Here is a 14,567-nt window from a genome sequence, read left to right as displayed (position 1 = left end):
GTGTGTAGTCAGAGGCTTCCTCAATACCGGTGTAACAACACAGGAAGTCCTTCCATCCCTATGCAATGACTGCGTTTAATGACTTGTTTATTTGTTCTGAAACACTATAAATTCACTTTTAAGCTTGATTAGAGTTTCACTCAGTTAAATTCTTCTACAGCACTTTGCTTCTATTTCACTTTAGGGTACAGTCAAAGTAACAGCTACGGCACCTTCAAACGACACCCTGGCACTTTGCTTCAAGAAGAACTGCATCAAATATTCGTACGAAACCCACGACATCTCTGTTTTACGTCCAAAAGAAAATCCCTTGAGAGTCAAAAGGTAGCAGTGCAAGACGGAAAGTCGGTCACAAAATATAGCTTTAATTTATTCAAGTTTATTATGTAAAAGAATGACATTGATAAGACAATATAAGATTCGACACATTTAAAAAAAAAAAAAACAACTAAAAAAAACATTCCAACAATGTTATTTTAATAGCCTTTATATTTTATTTATAAAGCTGAGGGACTTTTTCTTCTCTTAAAGAAACATTCTCTCAGGATATTAGGAAACCAAATCTTTCCCAAACTTTTCATGGTTTGTGTTCATGATAAATCTGTTATTGAACATCCATCTTGTAATATACATCACCAAAGCCTCCTCCTCAACGGTATTCTGCGTAAATCCCACTTTAACTGCAAGCGAGTGTGAAGAGAAGAACACTTGTGTCAGCAAAATGTTCCAGCGGTCATCTCATCACGATGACCGAATCCTTTCAAGTCCTCCGGCAGAAAGAAGAGAAAATGCAATGACCTGTATATGATGCTTTTAAGTATTTTCATTCAGATTCATCTGCTGAGCATGATTGTAAAACGACACACCCTGTAACAGAATCTCAGTTAAAGACATAACAACTACAGCATCCGAGGTTGGTCATGGAACAGGACTATCCTATATTCAAATACATCAAACAAGCTTGTCCATATTACACCAGTCAACGTCTAATATCGATAACCAGTCAACACATCATCTGTCAATTTGCAATTAAGGTTTTTTCCCCCCCCATTTAATACAAATACAACTATATGAGGCTCCAGGGATTGGCTTCTATTCTAACGTCATCTTGTACAGCGTGGATGTTCACTTTCTCAATCTCTCCTTCAGTTACACACGTGCACATGACCTCTTTCAAGCCAGCCGTGTCCGACGCAGTGTCACTACTTTTTGTTGAACACGTTAGAATAAAGAACTTGCGTGACAGACTGTGCTGAACAAAACGAAAGCATGACAATGTTAAAATTCAGATTTTTGAAAATCCAGCAGAATAAATGTAGAAATGAGAGGCCAGCATTTATATATATATATATATATATATATATATATTAAAAAAAAAAATTAAAAATCCCCTGATATCAGTTTGCGCTCTGATCGCTGGCCCGAGAAGAGACTGGTTTTACATTCTAGTGACGGCATGTTTCCTAAATCACCACAACCGTAAAGCATCGGATTTCATAACTTTGTGTAAACAGTTGAGATGGTTTCTTCCCCTTAGAGCCACAGATGAGCACAAACAGCAGTGTACCGTCCAGTAAGACGGAAAATGAGACTTGAGAGAGTCTAGATTTGACAATACTCGAGAACTTTAAATAAAAAAAATTTAAAAAGCCACATCCGTTCAGTGCTAACAAGGCCATTACTTGTGTAGAATAAAATTAGGATGGGCATCTTCCTAATTATGGCAAAAGTCACAATATATTTCAAGTTGATGCACTTGACTTCATGATTTCGACAGCTTGGATAAGCGCTCCAATAACGCAAGGAACGGGCCCGCTGCTGCCCTGCCAGTCGATGTGACAGGCCTGAAAATTGTGTAAAAGAAAGAAAGCAAGAAAGAAAAGGTCTAGCAAGCGTCTGCTGAGCTCCCCGAGACTTTGTTCGATATTAAAGCTTTTATAATTAGCCTGGCAACTCAGCCTCTTACAGGCTGACTTTACGAAGGAGCTTGGCTTTGTGTGAGTGAGCTCACACTTTGCAAAACAAAGTTGTGTAAGTGTTTCCAAGTCCCCCTATTCAGGATTAAGGAGTGGTTACCGAGGAGCATGCAAAGTCGAAGGTTGTTTACTTCGGGGGTTTAACTGCTATGCAGTCACATCTAAATTTTCTTGTAAACAGAATCCTTTTACGTATGGAAATAGCCAACAGTTTCTGACACGGAGAGAAAGACGTGTGAATCAGCCTCAGTAACATTCGGTCTTCCATCTGAATGACTTATGAAAACACAAGGAGGCATGTCAGAGCTCTGTCAGTCACTGATCGCTTTAAAATCGTCACAGAGTAGAAAGCAGCATGTAGGAGTGGTGATATGCCAGATTCATGGACACAAACGATGAATACAAAACAACATTTTCCTTTTCTTAACTAAATGAGGACTCAGAATAACAGAAGTCATCTCCAGTGAGTTATCGTGGTCAGCTTTTGAGGAGTGATCTTGGTCATGAAGCTTCAGCAGCTGTTATATTAAAACAAAAATAATAATAAGAAAACATGAATATTGATTTCTTCTGCTGCCTGCCCCCCCCCCCCCATATCATCCAAAAATCAACAATTTCAGCTCGAGGAAGGAAAAACATGATAAAGGGGATGAACATGTAAGAAAATCCACTCAGTCCTCATGAATAAGAATAAGGCTCTTGTTCACAGTAGCCTGTTCAATAAATTGAAGATGATGAAAGCCCCATTTCCAGGCTGCGATGCTGACTGATTGGGCTGTTGTACATGCAAATGGAGGCAGCACAGCTCAATCTCTGATGTCCACTGTGCTCCATATCTGGGCTCTTCTCAAGTGCTTTTGGTAAGTAGTGTGTGTCCTTGACTGAGATTCCATTGTCTGGGTCTAACAGAGGAGTTTCAAGCCTTTCCCCACTTAGATCCTCTTGTCTGGGTCCAGGGATGATAAAAGATACCTTTCTGAGCCCTCTGCAAAAAATTCAAATACTGTTCTTGAATCTCGTGTGCTCAGAAAACCCAAAAAAAAAAAAAAAAACCTCACCAGGCCGCGTAATTAGAGGTGCATGAGCAGTGTTCCAACAGCTTCTTGGACGGTCAGGAACAAAAGACTCACTTGAGTTACAGATGACATGCTTCAACAAGAAACAGACAATCAAACCAAAAATCTACTCATGTAAAGAAAAAAGAATTCCAGTTGTTGAGGGATACTCTTGCAAAACAACACCAAAGATGCTGGGTCTACATCTGCTTGTGAGAGTTGGAATACAAACTTTCAGTGTTTGTTGCGATGCGCTGGGGTCCCACCGGAGCAGCCGGTCTTCTCTCTGACACCCACTCAACAAGGACAGCCTCAGGGAGAAGAGGTCCATCTCAGCCCCAGCCAAAGACACCTTGCCTTAGACACAGCCAAGTGTTGGTGATCTGCCTCGGTCGGTTGCGTTTGTTAGACGGAAAACTCGGGCCCGCCACGTCGACCATGGGTCAACACCAACAGGCGCCGCAGACGCAGGCCGGTGAACGGATTGCACCACAGCAGGGATGGTGGACCCCCGAAAACAGATTTCATTCCGTCCCACCTCACGCGACGTTCCCATGTTGGCTTTTCATTTTTGAGACGTTCAATCTCCTGCAAGACATTCGTACAAGGTGACACGGTTACATATTACTGATGCTTGTGAAGCCAAAGACCCCCCCATCTCACAGTGGCCCCCTTCGCCCCCAAAAACACGACTTGCTGAGAGAAACACAGCTTGGCGAGTGCGGTGGACACTGACCGTCTCGTCGTTGCAGATGGAGTGGATCTGCGTGCCAAACATTACAGCTGTAAAAGTGAGGAACAGGATGGCTTCGAGACAGAGGAAGATCAGCAGCAGCACAGACACCCCAGGGGAGAAGGTGCCGCACTCTGACCACAGAGAGGGGAAATGAGTTAGAGTTAGTTCACACTGAACAACTGACTGAAACTCACAAATAACTCCAAACGCAAACCATTAATTATCAACGCATGCTAAAAAGATTCCAACTGGTTCATATTTGTTCAGTTTGAAAGCCGGGATGGGCGCCAAGTAGGCCAACACAGAGCCTACCGAAACATTGCCTGTTAGAGTCTAATAAAAGGTAGGCAGCTAATAATGGTTCACCGTGTTAATAACCCCCCCCTTACTGAAACAGCAGCGATCACTGCTGCAGCGATTCTGAAACAAAAGGACCAATACTCACGAGAGGCTTATTCTTAAATAAAAGCGTGACCTCTAAGAGTGAAATAGTATCTTCGTTTTCTGGCTCATTTCTACAGTGAACTGAGTGGAGCAGCTATTCTTACAATGGAGTAAAATATATATATTTTTTTCCCCCCACTCTGCTCTGCTTGTCCGCCCTCAGCTTTCTAAGCAGTTTAAACCGCTGAAACAAATATCTGGATCTTTTGCTTAAGAACCCGTGTTTTTAATTCAAACCTCTGTTGTAGTAAATGTTGCAGGATCTTACCGTTCCACTGAACTTTAATACATGTGAAGAAGTGCATACCACTGAGGCCCAGGGCGTGGGCAGAAATCAAGGCTATGTACATCTGTGGAAAGAAGAGAATAAACAGAGGGAGGTAAACCATAAGAAATGCCCCCATTCAATAAACAAAGAAAAAGAAGCTATTCCATCCTAATGTGATCCCAGCAGGTTAGCGCACATATACCAACGCAAATGCAGAATTACACGTATGAAGTCAAAGTCTGTAAGCCGTTAATTAAAGGCCCTTTCTGGACCTGGATTATTTCTCCATCTTATATAAGTCAGAAAAACGAGCGACCTCGCACTGCTCAGCCATATATGACGGCTTCATTTTTCTGTCTTTAAAAAGTCAGCAGGTGAAGCCACAGAAAAGTGCCGATGTTATCATGAGAGTGGCGGGTGGCTTCGAGAGCACATTTTGATGTGGGCCCGCCCCTGCTGCGCTGCTACACTAAAGTGGGAACATTTACACAGCGGGAAAAAAATGCTGTTTGAAAGGAAATAAAACCATGCCAAGTACAATTATTAAAAAAAAAAAAAGGGAAAATGTTTGTTTTTTTCTCATTATAATGACCACCTGAAGAAGATTTAAATTCAACGAAAAAAAAAACATCCATTCATAGCAGCTTCTGTGTACTTACAGTAAAAAGAACAAAGAATCTCTGATTCTTTTCTCCCACACAGTTATTGACCCAGGGACAGTGATGATCCATCTTTCTGATGCATCGTTTACAAATACTGCAAGCAGGAGAGATGCGTTAATGCACGACTTACTGAATACGAGCAGAGATGTCAAAGCCAATGTTAGAATTTAAAAATCAATCCACCTTGCATATACTAGCTCAGAGATACTCATTGCGTGGCTCGCGAGCCACATGCGGCTCCTCAAGCTTTAATTGGTGGCTCGCATAGTAGCTTATAACAATATGGTAACAATAACAATACATTTTTTCAAATAACATAAAACTGCACAGTATTAAGTATTTTTATTAAGGGATATTTTATATGTAGAAATGCATATTTGCAAAAGGGGACTTAGTATGTTGTTGTAAAAGTGGCTCTTCCCTTGATTTTGCTCTGCCAATGTGGCTCTTGTGAAAAAAAATTGTGAGTATCACTGTACTAGCTCATAACTGTTCCTAAAAATGACCCTTTTTAAATCAGGTTGTGACATAGTCGGTGACCCAAAATAAAAGAGGGAAATGCATTTACGACCATTTCCACCTTTAACTGCGATGGGGTAGTTCTTTCCCCACAGAAAAGACGAGGCTGCAATCTCTTTTCTTGCCTCAGCTTTTGCAATGCAACCAAGCTGTGGTGGGAGCGACTGACAGCAAGGCTGACAGACAAGAGAATGAGTTGAGCTCATTCCACGTATTGATTTGAGGCTGACGACTTTGCTGTGTTGAGGCAAGAAAAGAGGAAAGTCCTGACAAGCATAAAGTGCCCGTGTGCTCGAGTAAAACGGCGAGTGTCAAATGTGAGCAGAAGGCGAGGATTTTGTGCACGTTTCCTTCTTCATAGTAGTGTGTCCCCATTTAAATATATTTGATATTTACAGCTAATTTTTCAATGATCAAAATGCCTTAATGTTTTGTTGGTCGTTGACCGTAGACCAACTGTCTGTGAGCGTATATTGCTGTCAAATGAGAGCAACAAGAATGAAAATGCATCGTTTTGTTCAGTGTTGCTGCTTTAACTTAACATTTTTTTTTACCTGTAACACAATTCATCAACACCAACTGACATTAAGACACCCAATTTCGTTATTCTGGCTTGATATGGTCCTGATATTGAGCAGTCCATCAACAATTTAAGCGTAAACAATTATTTCTAGATTACTTGGCGTCAGTTTATTTGTGCATGTTGCGGGCTGCTGGTAAGTATTTGACAATTTCTTTGCGAAATAAAAGCCCAAAGTTCTAATAAACTACTGATTTTAGTCTTAATCTGCTTACAGTTGACAAATGGAAAGGAACAAAAATGGCGCCTCTTTAAAAGTCATCTCTATCATTGCTGATGTTGCTTCGGCAGCCGGTAAAAACTACCCCCATCTAGCCCTTTTAGGGTGTGTTGGAATGTTGGTGATTCCAAGTGTTATCTAGCCACAACAATTACAGTTTCTGTGTATTTTAGGTTGTCCGTGTCATGCTAATCTTAACAGAGTAAATGCACTTCTCCCGATGCAGCTGAATACAAGCTTAAAGTCTACTGTGTTTTACACACATAACAGTGTTTGTAGGGCTCAAGTGGGCAAACACAGCGATCTACTCTTGACTATGTGGCTGGAAACATCCTATGAGGGCACAGAGGGAAGACTGGAGCTGCTGCTCAGGCTCTGCCTGCAGTGTAGGCATGATGTAAGACTGACCTGCAGTGGTGTGCCCTCTCAGGCTTGATGCTACAGCACTTTGGGCACTTGTAAATGACCTCACCAGGCTTCAGTTGCAAGCTCTCCATGTACTCCTTGGTTGCATTGCCCTTAGGAACGGCACCCTAAAGAGAAGGAAATAAGTGCTGTTTAATCACAACACAAAACTGTTTAATCACAAGTAAAGAAAAGAAAACTATTCATACTCAGATGCGATTATACATATACGTTTCATGTTGCCAAATACTATATTCCAGAAAATTAAGAACTTCAAACCGCACTCGAAAACTCTTGATGTATTACTGTGGGAGTTTAAAATGGAGCATTCATTCAGGGCTGGGCTATTCTGCAGGAAAGCACCAGTGGAGCTGTCATCAGGCGTCCAATGTCTCAAAGTAAGATTCTGTCATCGCCGCAACGGCACCGCTTACAGTTTTTTTGGCCGACGATCTCTTGAAGCATGAAATGGCTAAATTTAGTCTAGTCACAAAGTATCAGTGGCAAAAAAAAAGAAGAGAAAAAGTCCCCATTTCACCGAACACTTAAATGAGCAATGATCCGGTGCTTGAAACATTTCTAAGAGCTACACATCAGACTGTGGAGGGAAATGCCCGTAATATTTCAATATTTTGCATTAATCATTTTGTTCAACTAAAATTTGGGAAACATTCTGATAATAAGGTGTGCTCCGATCACCGATTGGCATGAGCCGGATCTGCTGATACCGCTGAGCACATGGCGTATTTCAGTGTTTCCCGCAGCGCATTATAGTTAAGGCGGCCGCCCGCCTAAGCAAACTCGCACTGCCGCCTTGCCAACGTTCCCAAAAACCGAAGTAATAATGCTTTGCCAGGCTCAGACATTAAAAGACAGCATTGATAACATTGAATTGCGACACCTACTGGTTGTTAATGTAAATAGTTAATAATGTAAATAAAAAAGTGTTACAGCTCTTAAACAGCTTCGTTATTGCTCTAACAGCCCCCCCCCGACGGAACGCTATCCGCGCAAAACCCCGGCCGACGACTCACCACCTTGACTAAGCAATTTCCTGCGGGAAACACTGTAGTTAAAGCCTTTGACTTACAATCTAAGAGTATTTACAAATGTACCATTTTTGACAACATCCTATGATAAAATATATATATCATATATAGCTTAAGAGGTACTAAAAGATGAGCTGCAGCTGATTGATCATGTGCGTAATATCCCCAGCAGCCTCTTCTTCTAAAAGAGCTCATCTAAAAAGGAAATACATTGTTTTCTTATGGCATAAGGTACATCAAATGTTATGAAATACAAAAGTTAAGTTAAATGATAAATATACACAGAGTTAACAATAAATTATACTGAAGCATCAACATTAAAGTTCTTCTCTGTGGGTTCATCTTTTTTTATTTTCATTTTCATTTTGTTTGGTTTCGTTTTGTTTGTGTGTCAGCCTCCAACCACCGAGAATTACCATTTAATTGAAAAACATTTATCGAACCTACGGCAACACAAGCAGTAGCAGCCCACAGCAGTGAAGTTGCTTTACTGTTGACATCCGTCTGCTGCTTGTGGTGTTGAGGTCATCAGGTCAGCGCTTATGAGTAAATTTCAGCTGGAGCGAAAGACTGAACGCAGTTGTGGAATTAAACAGCCAGCGAGATATATCAGTTTAATGGGCGGCACTGCGCTGCTTTCACACAGCGCATCCTCTGGCACGCCATCCTTTAGCTCAGTGTCCCGGATAACATCAGCAAGTGCCTCGACGTGTCAGGCTGGCAGTGTTTTCTGCTCGTGCTGTGACATGCACCGTCAAAACATTTACTCGTGTAAGGCTCTTCCATTCAGACTGAGAACAATAACAGTAGCTGGTATTCAACTCCTAAAAACAGACCACTCACAAGTTTCTTTCTACATAATTCATTTTTTTTTTCTTTTTTCTTTCTTTAAAAACATCGCTGAGGTGCTGCTAGTGTGTTAAACCGCCGGCTTACCGGGTCAGTCAACATGGTGCGCAGGTGCGAGGCCAGTGCGAGCACAGCCAGCGAGTTGAAGGTGGCCCCGTTCAGCAGCGAGTACCAGAAGCTCTTAGCGGGCAGAAGCATCACAAAGTTCACCACAAACTCCGCGTACAGAACCAGGAACCAGGTCATGGTCGCACACACCATACCACAGCTGTCCTGGATAAACCACAGTGTACGGTTGCTGGAAGTGTGGCCCGAGTGGGGACCCCCAACCATCACCCCAGCTGCGAGGCTCCCCGTCTCGACATCTGCACCGGCCGACAGCAGCGGGTGGTGCTGCTCCATATCTCGTAGTCGGTGGTTTGAAGACTGCATCGTGCCCTGGGGAGAATCAAAACACTTTGAGCAAGGCTGATTTTAGGCTACCGTCTTGATTTTAAACATTTGAATAATTGCATTCAGTGGATATTTCCATGATTATACGGCCTGTCCACACGGACTTCTTTAATGTACGTAATGTCGGAAAAGAAATCCATGAGTCAAACAGCTGAAACGGCGAGTGGGACCGCAGCAGGAGACTGAGGGATTTGGAGGAAAGAGATGAAATGCTGCAATACTTGTGCCACTGTTGCAGTAGATTTCTTCATGTGTTTATCAACTAAATTCTAAAATTCTGCCGTCGCATTAAACAACCACAAAGGAAGTCAAAAATCACCTGAAACCAGCGACAGAGCTGCCACTCTTAGGTTATGTCAACACTGTTAACTGTAAAATTACAAGTATGATCAATGAGACTCAACCTTGCACTCAACTCCTTAAGCTCAGCGACCTTTGAGCCAAGCCGTTGTCATTGCAAGAGGCGTGAGTCGCTGGAGTTTTCGTCTTCTCACTTCATGTCAAGGTCGCGGGAGAACGTTCGGGAGCAGCTGGAGGGACGAAGTCCGCAGCTCCAAGAGATAAATCAATGGATATCTCCCGGTCCCTCTGGGAAACTGATCCTGCAGCTGCGGTACATGCAAGCTAATAATAATCTGTAGACCCAGTTATCTGCCGCTGGCAGGCGTCATTGTTATTCACAGACAATGTAAACCAATAGGGTGAGGCACTTGGGGTTTCTTAGGTGTAAAAAAGAAATCCACTTTGGAATTTAGCATGAGGTCAGAGCTAAACCGTTGATCTGCCTACACCTAGAGTGACGAAGCATACTACAGATGTGGTCTCTAAAAGCTCACGTGTTTAAGTCATCTATGAATCTTACCGACCAGAATTGTTTACCAATTACCAAGTGACGAGCTGATCCAAGCTGTGGTATTTCTTACTGGTTACTGATGCAGTGACTCAGATGTAGTGCTTTGAAGCAGATGACCACTTCCCCTTCCGTTTAAACCGTTTAAATCAAATCGGACATTTCCAGTAAGAGGGGCAGTGCAGGGTTAAGCTGGCAGTGTTTAGCTGACTAAATGCCCAAATGTTCTTTGCGTCTGCTTGCATCCAGAAACTTTCCATGACAGTGGGTGCCATTGGAATTGTAGAGGAGTTTTACAGCCTACAGCGCTGACATCTCAGAAGCTGCAAAGAGGTCTTCCTGACTGCTGGAAAACAGGGATCTCTGTTCTCTAAAAAAAGTACCGTTTTGACCCACAGACCACAGTGATTTCATGCCAGCTGGCCGTCTCAGAGGGTGACACACATGTCCCATGTCAGCCAAACAGTGCTGGTTACATTTGAAAAAAAAAAAAAAAAGATGTATCTGCTCTGTGTCGTCCGTGCAACATCTAGGTTAAGGTCCCGCTTTTGATCAAATATTGCATGTCGTCCGAGAGCAGCACCTAAATCCAGTTGCTTATGCGCTTATAGCAGATGGTGACACAGTTCTGTATGTTTTCGTGGAAAACATTGTTGATAGTGACTTAAAATGGCTTACCCAAACATATGCTGCACAAATAATAGGCCTACAGCACAGCGGAGTTGGGGCCTGGACTTCCACGAGCCTGATCCAGTTTTAGGAAGTGTTAATTTATTTATTTTTTTCTTTATTTTTGTTTTAGAGATAAGACACTCGGTTTTATATATGGAGGATTTTCTCTTGTCTAGCTTTTGGTTCTGATGCTTAAAATGTTCTTTTCCACATTAGCAGGCAAGCTTGTTTTATATTGTTGATGGTAATTAAACAAAGGACACCTGCTCATAATACCACCACCTAACAACATTTAGAGACACAGCAAGATAGCCCAATTTGTACATCCTCGACTCCTTTCCTTGATCTACTTTCATCCTAGTCCCTCCAACAAGATAGCCCAATTTGTACATCCTCGACTCCTTTCCTTGATCTACTTTCATCCTAGTCCCTCCAACTTGTGAATGGGGGATGTGAGGAAGAGCCACACACAAGGAGGGGGGCGTCCAGGAAACAGTCACAAGTTAAAATGAGATATCCTTGTTTTTATGTTGTCTTTTTTTAAGATGATGTCAACAAAGATTTGGTGTGGGGCCCAGCTGCATCACCAGGCTGTTCTTTTTTTTAACAGCCAACCACGGTTTCCTACGATCGCTGTCAGATGAGCGAAATTGACAATCCCCTCACATGTCACACATTCCCTTCACAGAGGATACACCAGGGCATCCTTCTGTATAGCTCCGCCCAGGTACATGTCAGGAGTTGAGGTGTCTTTTAATGTTTTGCTGAGATCGATGTCCGGGAAAAAACGTGAACATGTTTCATTTTCTGCCATTTGATGAATATGAATGACTGAGCTGCTCATCAGTAACGAACAACCACTGTTACTGTCACTGCGAAATCTTAAATCCATTCATTGGCTGCGCTTGAGGCCTGTGTGATGTGGATTTCTCCACCGACACCGGTCCACAGAGGTTCAGCGGGCCCTTCTGCAGCCAACCACTTGCAGCCCACAAACTCTTTCGGTCAAAGAAGATAAGTTGCTTTGGGGCAGACTTTTCAGGAGAACCACAACTGTCCGCACCTCTACAATGTAGTGACAACTGATTACACGCCCCTGCACTGGAAATATGGGCACAGCTGACTCCATAAGTAATATGTATAGGACATCGTCAGCATCTGCATGCAGTGCAGAGTGCCATTTGGGTTGCATACACGCAAACCATGAAGTTGGCAAAACTCAGACTTGTGTTTGCCGAGTAAGTTTCACTGAAGTTCGAAGTTCATGACGCCATCAAGACAGTTACCTGGCACTGACATTGAGTTTTTGGCTGAGCTGCACTGGACAGCCACATAGCACCCACACTAGTCTTTTTCTGTTAAATAGCAAACAACAAACAATCATTTTGTCCTTAAGAGTGCAGAAAACACTCTTGCCAGTGAAAAGAGTGACGATTTTACTTGGTCATTGAAGTGAATTAAGGTCGTACCAACTGCTTGTCCAGCTGTCTACACTCCAGTCAGGAGGGTCACAACGCTACATACATAACCACAGAGCCCCTTGGCATCATTCTGCGAACACAACTTTGGAGGTTCACTCTGCTGCAGAGTTGTTAGACTCCAAGTACAAAAGCAAATTGGCTAACACCCAAAATGTTACTGAGCAATGTTTAATCACTAAAGGGATTCTGTGTTTGACTGTCTGAAGACAGCTGAGTGGCCAACTCCTCCTGAAAAAACAAGAAAACTCCGAGCCTCCCATTCCTACCATTACACAGACCAGTCCGAATGAGCAACTGACATGCCAGATGGTTTGTGATGGCGGTCAGTAGAAAAACATCTTTTCCACAGAGCCTCATTTGCTCGTTTCTCGACGGGGAAAGGCTCTCTGGTTCTGACATAACTGATGCTCCAAGCCTAAATGCAAACCTCTTCAGGAGCAGCCATTGTCAACAACCTGCCTCGAGCTGACATCACAGGATTCTGATTGCTCCCACACAACTCGCCTCAGCCACAAACAAACAGCCTAGTGAGCCTGTCAAGATGGACTCTCTTGTGATTTGGATAAAGCAAAAATACATTTGCCTTACAAGGTCAATAATATTAATAGCAATAATAATTAAAAAAAATAAAATAAAATCAGTATGACTTTGCTACTCAAGTCTCCCAATGGACCATTCCATTGCTCACAGTATACCAAGAATACAACCCTTCCTGTTGCACAAAAGACAAGCAAGTTGAGAGGCAACATGCGCAATAAGTTTCAACTTCACAACCGCATACTGTGGTTTGTACCTCTCGGACCAGCAAGAAGCATGAAGCACATATGCATGAATGAATGTAGGCTGACACCTGAAAAAGGCACAGACATTTTACACTAAGACTCAAACACCCGATTGTCAGTTGATTCCCTGAAAATAACTGAAACTGATTCAACGTTCAGCTTTGCAACAAATAATGCTTTCATGGGCAGATCTTGTTGCTTGTTCTGACAGTTTCTACCAGCGAGTCTTTATCAAAGCTTATGAGTGTGTCAGGGTAAATCTCAGAGTTAGAAAGCACCACAAATGCTCTTAACATCATATTTCCCAGCTGTGGGACTAATAAAGGTTTATCTTATCTTATTAAAACCTTTACAGGAGTAGAGTCTGTTGCAAAACTTTTGAGTAACCGGGGTCGAGTCTAGTTGAGTTTCACCAAATCAAATAGCATCGGAGTGCATGAACAACAACAGCTACTCAACATCCCCACTGTTTGTATAATGAGCCTACCCTCTCTGGGTGCTATCTAAAATTTGACAAGTACTCCCTATTATTATTGCTATTTATCGCCTTGTGGTAACATAGTCATCATTGTTTTAGAGGAATTCCGTGTTTGTCAAGACACTGAAATCCCATCCGATTGTCTTTTTCTCGTTCTTAAAAAAGGGGGTCAAAATGACGACAGTAACAAGACTATATAACCTTGAAGCCAGTCTATTGATTGCCTTGAATAATTAAACCAGATCAGTGAAAGATTGAATCGCACAATCAGATCGGTGGGGGGATGACAGAGATTTGAGCGCTCTTCAAATCATACATAATCACCCCTTCCTCTTATTTCATCCGCAGTCTGTGTGATTGGCCATTATGGGAGAGCTAATAGCAAGAAACACCAAGCTCTAAGCATCAATTTGAGTCTTTCGACCCTGTAGCAATCATAGGTCGTGACATAAACTGAATACCAACGCGCACTGTGCACAGCCGCTCGCTGCTAGCCTGACACTTCACTTGCAACCAAACTGGCTGCTAAATCTCGCTTGCTAACTAGCCACTGAGAGAAGCTAAGCCAGTTAGCATGTTAGCACAGTATGCGGGTGCGTAAACAGTCTAAGGAGTAACAACTGAGTAACATACCTTGTTGCTCCCGATTTCTTACGTTGGCAACTCTTTGTCAATACATTTGACGCCCGGTTAAAATGTAAGTCAATGGCAACCCATCCGAGCATCGGCAGGCAGAACACATCGCTCTAACAACAGGCTGACAGCGACCAGTAACAACCAAGCTTCCGGGGTTCACTTCGGGTTTGTCCGCTACCTTTCGTGACTCTCTTTGGGGACTTTATTTGGCTAGATAGCGCCACCCCGTGGCAAAAGCCATAATTATATTACAAAAAGCGGAAATATATGAGTTCTCCACTTGCAGGTGCTGTTGGCCAAATCACCGACGGATGTGTGGACGGGCCTACTGGGCACCAGGAGCCCAGTCCGAGGAACCAGGAGCGTCATGAGCTCAAAAACTATTAAAAAAAAACAAAAAACTATATATATGTTGTATATGTGTGTATATATCAGAATCAGAATCAGAATTC

General features: G+C 42.7%; 1 protein-coding gene across 1 annotated transcript; it reads right to left on the bottom strand.

Annotated features, from left to right (window-relative positions):
* Positions 1-359: 359 nt before the first annotated feature.
* On the bottom strand, positions 360-14,262 carry zdhhc7 (zDHHC palmitoyltransferase 7). The gene is made up of 7 exons (XM_075462914.1): positions 14,113-14,262; positions 8,851-9,201; positions 6,869-6,993; positions 5,139-5,235; positions 4,480-4,561; positions 3,768-3,898; positions 360-3,619 (listed from the first exon to the last, which is right to left on the bottom strand). Exons 2-7 carry the CDS (start codon positions 9,193-9,195, stop codon positions 3,437-3,439), a joined length of 963 nt encoding a protein of 320 aa, XP_075319029.1. The 5' UTR covers positions 9,196-9,201; positions 14,113-14,262; the 3' UTR covers positions 360-3,436.
* Between the last annotated feature and the right edge of the window lie 305 nt (positions 14,263-14,567).

The sequence above is a fragment of the Odontesthes bonariensis genome, chromosome 1 (assembly GCF_027942865.1).
Source record: "Odontesthes bonariensis isolate fOdoBon6 chromosome 1, fOdoBon6.hap1, whole genome shotgun sequence".
In the NCBI taxonomy this organism is placed as follows: Eukaryota; Metazoa; Chordata; class Actinopteri; order Atheriniformes; family Atherinopsidae; genus Odontesthes; species Odontesthes bonariensis.
This window is presented reverse-complemented; position numbering and strand designations above follow the sequence as displayed.